The sequence below is a fragment of the Anolis carolinensis genome, chromosome 4 (assembly GCF_035594765.1).
Source record: "Anolis carolinensis isolate JA03-04 chromosome 4, rAnoCar3.1.pri, whole genome shotgun sequence".
Lineage (NCBI taxonomy): Eukaryota > Metazoa > Chordata > Lepidosauria > Squamata > Dactyloidae > Anolis > Anolis carolinensis.
The window spans coordinates 187,461,952-187,474,996 of record NC_085844.1 but is presented as its reverse complement, the minus strand read 5'-3'; the positions used below and the strand labels follow the sequence as shown (position 1 = coordinate 187,474,996).

General features: G+C 41.8%; 1 protein-coding gene and 1 long non-coding RNA gene across 4 annotated transcripts in view; one reads left to right on the top strand and one right to left on the bottom strand.

Annotated features, from left to right (window-relative positions):
• The window catches only part of tie1 (tyrosine kinase with immunoglobulin like and EGF like domains 1), a 42,144-nt gene extending 35,162 nt beyond the window's left edge, over window positions 1-6,982 (top strand). The window contains exons 21-24 of one of the 3 annotated variants that reach the window (XR_010005440.1): window positions 3,220-3,316; window positions 3,773-3,872; window positions 4,265-4,870; window positions 6,642-6,982. Coding sequence is in view for 1 of the 3 variants with exons in the window: in XM_008109467.3 (XP_008107674.1) it covers window positions 3,220-3,316; window positions 3,773-3,872; window positions 4,265-4,336 (269 nt within the window). In the remaining 2 variants the exon portion in view is untranslated. Of the gene's footprint in view, window positions 1-3,219; window positions 3,317-3,772; window positions 3,873-4,264 lie in introns of all 3 variants that reach the window. The other 2 variants (XR_506254.3, XM_008109467.3) reach the window with 2 other exon arrangements.
• Window positions 6,983-7,166: 184 nt separating this feature from the next.
• Window positions 7,167-12,589, bottom strand: LOC134298391 (uncharacterized). Its single transcript, XR_010005441.1, has 2 exons — window positions 12,368-12,589; window positions 7,167-7,570 (listed from the first exon to the last, which is right to left on the bottom strand). It is a non-coding gene; the product is annotated as an uncharacterized LOC134298391 (long non-coding RNA).
• Window positions 12,590-13,045: the final 456 nt, after the last annotated feature.

Here is a 13,045-nt window from a genome sequence, read left to right as displayed (position 1 = left end):
TGAATGTTTACCGTATTTCAAAGAAAAACAATAAACTAGCTCTATAAGTGGAAAAGTAGGGGCAACAAAAACAATATGGTATCAATAATAATAATATAATAATAATAATAATAATAATAATAATAATAATAATAATAACTTTATTTGGATCCCACCCTATCTCCCCATGAGGAATGAGGCCAGCTTCCAACATAGTAACAGGCAAACATTCAAAGCCTACATAAACAATGCAGAGCTACATATAGATCTATAATTATATATATTAATTTCACATATGCATTTTCCCCTGAAACATTTGCAAATCCCCCCATCTCTATCTCTATGTGTGTGTGTGTGTGTGCGCGTGCATTTCCCCTACAATATTTGCAAGCCATATATATTTGTGTGTTCATTTCTCCCCTGTAATATTTGCAAGCCCTTTATATATGTAGGTAAGAATATATTCATATCTATCCAGACATCTCTCTTTATATAGATATTTGCAGAGACTTGCAAACATATGAGGGTAAATTCATATATAAAAATAATGTATATGTATGGCTACAGATACACAGGTACATGGATCTATATGTATAAAGGATTTGCAAAGACCTGCAAACATATGAGGGGAAAATTCATATATAAAATTAATGTAGATTGATAGATACACATATAAAGGTACATAGAGATGGCAAAAGCTTGCCTATATCTGTAGGAGAGTTTAACAAATATTTCAGGGGAAAATGCTTTCATAAGATTAATGAATATATATTTTTCTTCTTCCTGACTTGCAAGGGTGTCTCTCTTTTCAAAACATTCCCTTGATTAAGAGTGAGGGAGGCTTTGGAAAAGTGAACACTGATAAGAGAGAAGAGAGAAATAGATCACATATTACAAGCAATAGCCTGCAGGCTCCGTTGCCAGCCTTGACCTTGACCCGAGTATAAGCCGGGGAGGCTTTTTCAGCTCATAAATAAGTGCTGAAAAACTCGGCTTATCTTACTGTTGGATTTTGTCCCAACAGCCCCAGCAAGCATGGCCAATTTTGTAGAGTGCTAGTAGTTGCCATTCAACAATATCTGAAGAGCTGCATGATTCATAATACAGAATACATTAGTATTATGATAACTTATAATTTGTCAGTTGATTGAGTAGCGCAGGGGTCCTCAAACATTTTACTCAGAGGGCCAGTTCATAGACCCTCAGACTATAGTTTGAAACAAATAATGAATTCCAATGCACACTACACACATCTTATTTGCAGTGCAAAAAATATATGAAGGAACAATACAATATTTAAAATTACGACAATTTTAGCCAGCATAACTTACCAGCATTTCAATGAGAAGTGTGGGCCTGCTTTTGGCTGATAAGAATTAGTTATTTAGGATTGTTGTGTGCCTTCAAACTGTTTCAGACCTTAGGCAACCCTAAGTCTAAAGTTTATGTTGTGGGCTGGGTAAATAACCTTGGAGGGCCACATCCAGCCCACAGGCCTTAGTTTAAGGACCATTAGAGTAGAGTTTACAATTGAAATTTAGGGCAGGGTGTCCTAGATTCATTTGGTTCAAGGAAATGGAAACAACCATGCATCTGCCCAACCTTTATAGGATAGCAAGAACAGAAACATTCACATGAGAAGGATGGCAGCACCTTAGATTAGCAGTTCTTTCCTCGTGTGTGGTTCATGTTAGGAGCACAGCAGAATTTGGAAAAAATTTAATATCCTACTCAACTCAATCTTGTTGCTTCCAATGTAGCTGTTGTAGATGAAGGGAGAGATAACGCAAGAGAGATCCTTCTGAGAGGCCAAAAAGTCTGGTTTATTATTTCAGCTGAGTCCCTGGAAGTGGAATCTCTTCCAAAAAGCAAACCAGAGAGACGATCAAGGCGTTGACTTGCCTTTTATACATTTTCAGACAAAGAACATGCTTCTACATACATCTCGTCATTAGTCCATCACTTCACATGCTTACATACATGGACATAAATATGCACAATCAGCATTTTCCTATCTTAAGTACTCTTAAAAGCGTGTAGCAAGTCACAGACACCAAAAGAGAGATCCATCAAGAGGCTACTCTTGACCTGTCAAGCTGTACTAGGAACCAATTCACACTGGAATGTATAGAAAACTGGCCCCCCTTCCCCCAGCTTGTCCTGTCAACTTGTGCATCCCTAAAATTTAACACAGAGAGAGTCTGATTTTTCTACATTTCACTGCTTCTAATGTGCATACAATATATGTCTAAAATCCATATTTTTCAGTTCCTCATCATAGCAACACTTTTCTATGCCTTTTCAGGCTAATTGTTATGATGGCTGAAGTATTTGGGGAGGTGTGGCCCCCAAAACACTCTGCCCTTTTCACTCTGTGTGGGGATGCAGTGGTCCAAAGTGAATGATTTACGAAGAGAACTGCATAATTCTTGCTTTGCCCCAGCAACATCCAGAAATAATAATAATAATAATAATAATAATAATAATAATAATAATAATAATAATAAAACTTTATTTATACCCCACCACCATCTCCCCGCAGGGACTCGAGGCGGCTTACATGGGGCAGAGGCCCAAACAACATAAGACAAAATAAACAGCAATATAATACAAAACACAATATAAAAAAGATAAAACAGTAATACAATATGAAACAAGAGTATTATAACAGTTAAAGTCAATCAGTTTAAAACAACAATACAAGGATAAAAAAATACATTTAAAACACCTAAATGGTAAGGCCATAATAAATACAGGATAGAGTATTAAAAACTCTCTGGGGCTGATTAGTTAATGAGCCTTCGGTGGCCTAGGGGATAAAAGCCTCGTGACTTGAAGGTTGGGCTGCTGACCTGAAGGCTGCCAGGTTCAAATCCCACCCGGGGATAGTGCGGATGAGCTCCCTCTATCAGCTCCAGTTCCATGCAGGGACATGAGAGAAGCCTCCCACAAAGATGGTAAAACATCAAAACTTCTGTGCATCCCCTGGGCAACGTCCTTTCAGATGGCCAATTCTCTCACTCCAGAAGCAACTCCGGTTGCTCCTGACACGAAAAAAAAATAGTTAATGGTTGTCTCACCGAAGGCCTGCCGAAACATGCAAGTCTTCAGTTGTTTCCTGAAGGAAGATAGAGAGGGAGCTAACCTAATCTCCCCAGGGAAAGGTGTGTGAATTCTGCCTCGGCTTGTACCAGAATGCTGGTAAGTGTGATATCTACTCTAATCTTTCAACTTTCTCAGGAGGAACACCATACTGTGGCATGACATGTGCTGAGCTGTATGAAAAGCTGCCCCAAGGATACCGTATGGAGAAGCCCCTCAACTGCGATGATGAAGTGTAAGTAGAAGCCCCTGTCTCTAGGACACACTCCCTCACAATGCATACAGCATGATCCCTGTAGGGAATATGTTTTCGAACTTCTGATAGACATATGAACCTATAGATAATAGGCAACTTTATTATTTTCCATGGAAAATGGAAAATGGAAGGTATTGAGAAGAGGGTGTCGTTTTTGTGGGAGACCCAAAGCAATAAATGAAACTGGATAAGTGAGTATACAGTATGCAGTTCATGCTGTATACTTACATATTTCCCATTCATGTTAATTTCTATGCTCTCTCTCTCTCTCTTTCCCTTGCACTATGACAGTATGAAAATATACCTCCTTTTTATTCATACCCTTTTGCTGGAGGTGTTAAAAGAAATGCGGAAGTAGATCAACTTCCCAATATCCTGACAGTTTCCCTTCACTTGCATGTTTGCTTAATATTGACTTCTCTCTTCTTCTTTCAGCTATGAGCTAATGCGGCAGTGCTGGCGGGACCGACCATATGAACGTCCGCCTTTTGCTCAGATCTCGGTGCAGCTCATCCGCATGTTGGAAGCTAGGAAGGTATTGGGGAAATTCTTGCTGCACTCTAAAGGCACACACTCTTATGCTTAGATTCTGTGTTTATAGCCAGATGTCGTAGCCGAGGACCAACACTATGGTACCCCAGTCACCTTATTCTTCCTTTCGGCTGAGAAGGATATATTGCTGGATGTAGAATCTTGGTTTCCTCACCAAGGCAGGATACAGGTATTCCCTAAAGATTAGAAAGTACATTTGGCATTTCTCCCAAGATGATAGAATGTCTGCTCTCAGCAGGATCTCAGTGTCAATTGAAATATATATTATCTTGTCCTTTTCCTCTGAAATTGGGAGGAAAATGCATTCACAAACTAAAGGAGGAGGGAAGGGAGCCAAATACATCCTACATCTACAATCTCATTTTCTCTTGGCAGGCCTATGTGAACATGGCTTTGTTTGAGAACTTCACCTATGCAGGGATCGATGCAACAGCTGAAGAGGCATGATGGGATTGAGCTCTTGCCTCAACACAAAGAGGACACACATGAAATAGGACTCTTCTGTGTATATATATGCCTTTTGACCACAATCTTGTTATGCTGGCTGTGCTGGGCACAGGGCATACCTGGACAACTTCCAGTCTAGAGGATCTTGCACAGACTTAATCCTCATTGCGATTTCTCCTTCCTGTGCCACAGAAGCATTGCATTGTGCCTCAAGACTCCACCATACTAAAAAGAGTCATGGAGCTCTAGAAGATATGACATAGCTATAAAGCTGTGCTACTGACTCATCTTTCTCATGAACTCTTGTATAGTTCATATTCCTATTTCCACAAACTGACTGCATGGAAAGTGTTTGAACTGCCAATACAATATCCTGCCTGTCTCCTTGAATGATAGCATGGAAAGTGCACACCAAATAAGGGCAGAGAGTTCTGACAAGAGAGAGGTGGTCTTGAAGTCAGCAAGGAGACGAAGAGAGAAGAATCAAACAAATTGTGCTGGAATCGGAGCAACCGGAGAACCATCATCCTCCATGTACACACTGTAGATAAGTCCCCTCTATACTGTTAGGCAGAGTGAGGCATCTATTATAGAGATCGAGGCACATGGTGCCAAAGGCTGGGATTACAGAGTGGTGTGGGAGTATGTAGTCTATCCTTCATAATCCAAATTGGCTGGCTGAGCGCACAAATCTATTGTGCCAGCCTCAGTGTGAAAAAAAGGTCGAACTGCCTGTCCACTTTGCTCTTGTACATTGAACCGAGGGGATGTGCCATTTATCCTTCACCACAGCCAGGAAAATACCTAGTGTCAGATTTCCCTATAGTTTTGAATTCTTTCCACACAGCTCTTAGTCAGAATTTACCTGCTGCTTACATGGCAGTCTGTTGGAAGCAAGGGAATAAAGGTCATTCACACTCCCTTTCCCCACTCCCTCCTTCAGCCCTTATTTATGTACAGGAAGACAGGAATGGGAAAATGTTACCCATTCACTGAGTCCAGTCACTGGGCCAGGAACAGCACTTGTGCACTTGTGACCTGCAAAATATCCACTGCCACTTCTGAGAATTGTTCCTTGAAACACCTGCCAGCCAACGTAGAACACTGCCCGGCTTGACAGGCAAAATTTTGCAGAATTAGTTTGGGCTTTTAGCATTGCACCTCATGCCCTTTCTCTGCTACCCACTCTTTGCCATGTCTTGGTTTAGGACCTGCACAAATACTTTGCAAAGCTGTCCTGCCATCCATTGCTGTGAACTGTAAATATGTTCCAGTGTGCTTCTGATCAAGAGGCAAATGCCCTTCTTCTGTTTCTCTGTTCTGTCCCCATCCTCCTTTACACAGGCTCCTACTGCTATTTTTTCAGAGACACTATGTGTATTAAAATCTGTTTTTAAAACTGGAGGAATATATTAGGGAAAAAAAAGCATTCCACTGGAGTAGATGAGTCTGTGATCTAACTGATCAGCGCTCTTCTTAGGTTCTTCATATGTATACTACTATATTCATGGTTGTATTATGTGACAGGAGGAACCACTGCTCGGTGGAAGAGCACATGCTGTGCATGTATTACATCTAAACATTAAGAAATACTTCTTTGCTGTAAGAACAGAATAGAAAGTGTAATAGGAAGTCTTCTGAAGGTGGAAGGTCCTTCTTTGAAAATCTTTAAACACAAGTTGGGTGGGCATATTTCAGGGGTGCTTTAGTTGTGTACTATTGTATGGCAGAGGGTTGACTAGCCCTTGTGGTCCCTTCCAACTCTGAGATTCTTTGACTCTATTTGGAGGTGCCAGCATCAATCCCTGGTACGTCCAGTTAGAAAAGGTCAGGTAGCAAGTGAGGGCAAGGGGAAAAGGGAACTCTGAGAGCTGCTTCCAGTCAAAGAATACAATATTTGGCAATATTGGACTAATAATTCAATGTAGCGCAGGCAGCTTTTTGACTATAGGAAGACTTTATTGTTACAGATGCTTTTGCATAATTGCTGTATCCCTGCCACCACCAGATACAACAGAGTTGGCCCTTGAAGGCAGACAGACAGATGACGACAAATGGCCTGATATAACCCACACAGAATTGTGTGGTTTGTTACTAGCAAGTTGTTCAAGGCTGATACTGAAAGAAAGGAAATATGTTGTCAAAAATGAATTGAAGCTAAACCGGGCCGGGGAGGGGGGGAGAGAACAGAAGCTGTGGTTTACACGTTGTTTGGACTTTGGGAGAATACTCCAGCATTATGTGGAACTGGAACATTTATGAGAGAAGTGACGTTAAAACACAAATATCTTTTCTCTCTTATAAGCCTTGGCTGCAACAGGATTACTGGGAGATGATCTCTCCCTAAGAAGCATGATTCAACAAGATGAAAAAGGACTACATGACTGTTTATTCCTTAGCAATTCTATGCTGCCTCCAATTTATATGTAATAAATGATATGTACAAAGCAACATTTGTGAAATAAGGTAAGACAACAGGTGTAAATTCTAGCTCCCAAAAGTTACAGCAATGCATGGGCTGCACCATTTAACCATGCTGCCAACATTGTACCCACTGCTCTTTCTACTGTAACAAAGATTAATGGGTGTTCGGTAGCTTCCATTAACTTATGCCAATAAATCACACTGTTCATTTTTGATATAGGACAGCTGGGTTCCTGAGCCTCCAATAATATTAACTCCAATCTTAAGAGCCACAAGAGTAGACCATGGAAAAATTACGATTTGAGTAGAATTCTCAAAATCCCCCAGCCAGTGTGATCACCAGTCATACTGGCTACAGGTGGATCTTAGAGTTATCCCACAAACATAACTTCACATTCTAAGAGGATGGTTTTTTGACATTGCCCTAGGACTTTATTAGACGGTTAGGGGTAAAGCAGGGGACAAAAGAGAAATCACTGGGCATCAGAGGGAACCGTCACGCTCTGCTCCCTACCACTGTGGGCCGTAGTATTCTTCTCATTACATTTTCCCGTCTGTCCCTGCTTCCTCTTCAATTTCTGTTCCCTTGTTCAATTAGGAGTTGTGTGCACACGCGGTGTCTGAGATCTGCTGCCGCAATATTGCCAGCACGGAGCGCCACAGAGCTCCGCTGGAAGTAGCCATGGAAGAAGATGCTTCTCTTGCTGCATCTGATGAGGTTCCTAGAATGTAACTATCAGTCTTAGTGGACATACTATGAGGCAGGGAATTCACTGTGGGTATGCTGGCTGGCTCTTGCTTCATATTTTGCTGATTAGAGAGGAAAAGAGAAGGAGAAATTAGATCCACTTTAATTTTTAAAAAGTCATTGGTATGAAATGAAAAGTAAATAATTTTAATGATAGCAACTGTTAATGTGTTTAGCTTTTAATAGTTCGCTCAGGCTTTACAAATTGCCAGAAAATTGGTCATCCCTTGCCTATATATTTTACATCCAGGATGAAAATACAAAAAGTGTTGCCAAAATTAATGGAAATATATCAAACCACCACCAAAACAAGGCAGACATTTGTGTAAGAATTCCTTAACTGCTTTGCATTCAGCCAAATTTAAAATAATTGTCACAGTTTAAATGGAAATATGTCTTGCCATAGTCATGAACAGTGATTTGCTGAGCTTTCTCACCCTGGCCTCTTGAGTGCTCCTTGTTGATAGTCAACAGCGTCTTCTTCTGGAACTACGCTAATTCATTGTGAAATAGTCGCCATCACATAATAGTCACACGCTATTTTTAGTACAAAAATTGATATACAGTAGAGTCTCACTTATCCAACATAAACGGGCCAGCACTTCACTCGGCTGAGTCTGAAAGCCCTGGGTCGAAGAGAGTTTCATTCTTTCGGATACTCTAAAAGAACCTTTTTTGTCTATGAATGTTCTTAAATGGTCTTTTTGTCTATTTTATTTAGACTAGTGATTCCCAAAGTGGGCGCTACCGCCCCCTGGTGGGTGCTACAGTGATCCAGGGGGGCAGTGATGGCCACAGGTGCATTTGGGGGAGATGAATAACTGTAAGGGGGTGGTGAAAGCATAAAAGAAAGAAGGTTTAGAAAAAAATATTTATGTATTCCGCTCATAACGCTTAATTTTTCTTTGAACAACATACTGGATGTTGGCTCGGTTCCTGCATACTCCCACACTTGCATTGATGTACGTGCAATCGCGCACTGCTATTGTTAACGTGGTGCTACTGAATTACCATTCCAAAACACGTAAGCACTACGAGGGTTGCTGTAGGCAACTGCCACTTGTGCGATTGGTCAATCGCAAGGCCAAAGCCTGGAACGGCAGCAGCAGTACTGGCTACTGGCAGTACCACCAGCAGATTTTGGAGCACACTATGAATCAGGAGATTTCCCGTAATTATTATTAGTATTTATTTTAGTTTGTTTTTTTACAAAAATATTTCAAAAAATTACAAAAATATTAATTCAAAATACTTTCATAAACATTTTATTTTTTCTACAGATAATAATGGCTCAACCAAAGGAAAAAATGTAGACAATATAATACTGAATATTTGAAATGTGGCTTTATTGAGTCGCCCGTAAACAATACATTACCAATGTGCCTGATTTGCCAGAAAGTTTTATCAAACAAAGCTATGAAGCCTTCCAGACTACAAGAACATTTGACTAAAATTTATGGTGATAAAAAAGATAAGGATTTATCTTATTTTCAAACACTAAAAGAAAAATTTATCAAACAACCAACATTGGCAAAACTCTTCAGCCGCAACCACACAAGATGGCGATGGCTTGCTTGTTTCTTACAAGATTTCGTTAATGATTGCCAAATTGGGAAAACCTCATACTATTGGTGAAGAACTAATTATACTGGCTATAGGTGAAGTAATACGTACTGTGCTACACATGCCAGCATCTGATATTATCAAGAAAATTTCATTGAGCAATAATACAGTGCAAAGAAGAATTGATGAAATGGCTCAAGATGTTGAAGATTCATTGTGTGGCTATTTAAAAACATCTCGGTTTTCTATTCATCTTAATGAGTCAACTTTGTTAGGAAATGAAGCTTTACTTTTAGCATACGTGCAGTTCACAAAGGAAGAACAAATTTGCCAAGAATTATAATTTGCTAAATATTTTCAAACTGATACTAAAGGAGAATCAATATTTCATGCACTGGATGAGTTTTTTTTAAAGAAAAAGAAATACCTCTGAGTAATATCTTATCAGTAGCCACAGATGGTGCTCCAGTGATGGTAGGGCGCTACAGGAGTTTTCTTGCATATTTAAAAAAGGAGGTGCCGAATGCATTCACAGTACACTGTATCATCCATTGTCAACATCTAGTTCCCAAAAATTTAAGTGCATGCCTACATAATTCATTACAATATATAATTAAAGCTATCAACACAATCAGAAGCAAATAATTGAATGACAGATTATTTAAACAGCTGCTTCATACAGAAGTTCGTTGGTTGTCAAAGGGTGCTTGTTTAGATTTTAGGTTTTATAAGCTGTTTAACTCGGTGCTAGAGTTCTTGAAAGGTAAAAATGATGCTTTACGATCCAATTTAATTCAATCCAAAAGTGACATTGCTTACTTGACTGACTTGTTTCAAAAATTTAATGAAAGCAATCTTCAGCTTCAAGGTGATGAACTGAATTTAATAAAAACAAAATCTGTTATTTCTGCATTTGTGACAAATCTTCTTCTGTACAAACAAAATTTTGGATGAGGGGAATTCAGCCAGTTCCCAAATTTATCAGGAGCAGGAAAAGAAAAGAAAAGATGAAGACATACTTTCTTATTGTGAGCACTTGGATTCTCTCCATTCAGATTTTAATCAACAATTTGATGATATTTTGAAAATGAACATACCTGATTGGATTTTGGATCCTTTTTCAAGTGCAAACACAGAAGAATCTCCACAGTTACAAGAAGAACTGATGGAAGTAACTACAAATGATGAATTGAAATTTAAATTCAAAAGGGACTACCAACAATTCTGGCTCCAAAAGGAGATCCCTACGGCTTATCCTGAAATATAGGCTGTAATTCAATTGCATTTCCTCCATCATATTTAGTGGAATGTGGATTCAGTGCGATAACCAATTTATTAACCAAAAGAAGAAGAAGAAAGAAACCAGTTGCAAATAGTCAAATCACAGTGATTTAAGATTACTGCTAATGAAAATAGAGCCAAGGATTACTAAATTGGTAGCAGCATACCAGATTCATCTTTCTCATTAAGATGATTTCGAATGTTTTAACTTTATTTGTATTACCTTTCTATTCTGAGTTCAAAAAATAGTTTCATAATGTCAAACTTCAATGTTTCTAATTTACACTTTTCTTTACTGTATTTTACAAAAAAGGTAGAAACATTAATACAGTATATCTTTCTGTTTAATTGCTATTAAATTTTTAAAAAATTAATTTCCAGGGGGCGCTGAGTAATATTCTTTCTGGAATGGGGGCGGTAGGCCAAATAAATTTGGGAACCACTGATTTAGACTCATCCACAGCTTTCCTGGTCTTTGAATTTATATCACTCAATCACATCCACATACCTGAAAAATTGAAATAGGAAATGCCTCTCTATCTTATTTTCTTTAATACTGGTGTTGTTGTACAGAGTTAGACCTCCCAGGTTTGACCTCTAGTTTATTAACTTTATTCTTGATGACAGTGTTAACTACAATCTTTTCCTTGCTTCCAACCTTTGTAATAATTGTCTAGGCAACCCTACTATGGTAACCACCAGTTGGACTTTACCCTGAGTTGTAAGCCTCTACCTGTGAGTCCAACATGAGCAAATATCTCCTGTAGACTCACTCTCTGTTTGTGGTTTAGACTGCTGTTTGTGGTTTAAATTGCTTGCAGGTCTATCCCCACTAATACTTCTCACGGTTTTTGTATGTCAGCATCAACTAAATCATTTTCCTGGGATTTCTAGCAATAGATAGCAAATAACTTAGGAAAGTTGCCTGTTTAAAACCTATGTATAAGTGTGTGTGACCTTCAAGTCACAGATGGTGACCCTATGATTTCCATAGAGCTTTCTAACCACCACATCAGATGGCCAGCGACAGAAAGAAATAGCGGTCCGCTTCACCACAAGGCATGGGGAACCCAGCTCCCCACGCCTCACGTTACTTGCATCACTGGGAGGACAATCACATGGAGGGAAGTATGGAGCACGCGTGGTGCACACGGCTTCCATGCCAGTAGAGGGCTTCCCCCCATAGATTGGGCAACACGTTGGTTCTGCCCCTCTGCACCCAGGGAACCAGCACGATGTCATTTGATGGGAGCTGGATGCAGAGCCATCCTTAGGTATTTTAATGTAGTAGGCAAAGGTAATTTTTGTGCCCCCCTCCCGCAGCGCAGAGGTATGGGGCCGCACAGCGTAGGGGCGGGGCCACGCAGTGCGGAGCGGGGCCGAGCGGCACGGGGGCAGGGTTAAACTATAACCCGTGCTTTCCCAGTCATGCAGCAACGCGTCCTTCGGTTTTCGAAAGAGACTTGTTTCCAGGCCAGGCTCCAAACAAATCAGTAACTACTGGTTAAACACAGGCCAATCCCTATGGGCAGCAGTGGGCTGGTGCTTCTCTCAATGTGCCTGCCAAGCCAAGAGGGAAGGGAATGAGTGAGGGAGGGAGGGAGGGAGAGGCAGAACGCTAGTTTGAACTCTCCTGGTACTCTGTGTGTGTGTGAGAGAGAGAAAGCGAGGGAGAGGAGATCCGCCATCCTGGCCAGACCCCTGCCCTTTGAGGATGGCAGGCAGTTCAGCCAGCAGCCCTCCCACCTTTCATCCATCCATCCATCCCTCTGCAGCGACTCCCAAAGTGTGCAGCCCAGGTGGCTGAACGTGAGACGCGCAACAAGTCGCTTCCTCCTCGGCTGCTGGGCAAAGGGACCCCAGGTTGCCTCAGGAGGGCGAAAGGGATCCCGAGAGGGTGAACAGGAAGGAGTGACTCACCTGGCACCCACTCGGCCCCCCTCGGCCCCTCCATCCCGCCTTTCCCTCCCGCAGAGAGGACCCTACGGCATGATAGGCAGGAGTGCTGCCCTTACCCTGGAGATGGTGAGCAGGGTGCTTTCCCCCGACTAGGCGGAACCCCAGGGCGAGGGGCCGTGCAGGGCCACGATTTGCAGCATGGCCAAGGGGCTTCGCTGCCAGGCTCTGTGCCTCCTCCTCCTCCTCGCTTGGCCGCCGCTCCACCCACGTCTCCCCAGCTCTGCCGCTCTCTAATTCACTTAAAGCACCTGCTAATCTCCGGTCCGGCCTGACGTCTCTCTCTCCCTCTCTCTCTTGGTTCCCCCTCAGAGGCAGAGAGAGGGAGAGAGGAGGAGAGGCGGGCCCCTCGCGCTCAGGGCTGGGACGAAAAAAGGGAAGGAGGGCGGGCAACTTCTCTGTGACCCTCCTGGCCGGGAAGGAGGTTATAAAGGCACATAAGGAACTACACTGGGGGGGGGGGTGAGGGGAGAGGCATTCTTTTCAATTCTGTAGCTGTTCTTAATATTTTTCAGGGTGCTGAAAAGGCAATAAAACTGTTGTGCCACACACAGTGCTTCCACAAATGCTGTGCAGCACGGTGAGCGGGGCCGCGTGGTGGGCAGGGCAGCGCGGCGCAGGCGCATGGCTAGGCCAGGCCACGCGGGTCGCATGGCAGCAAGGCATGGCAGCAAGGCCCAGGCCGCAGCAGCAAGGCCCAGGCCACGGTGGGAAGGCCCATCCCGAAGGTGAAGGAG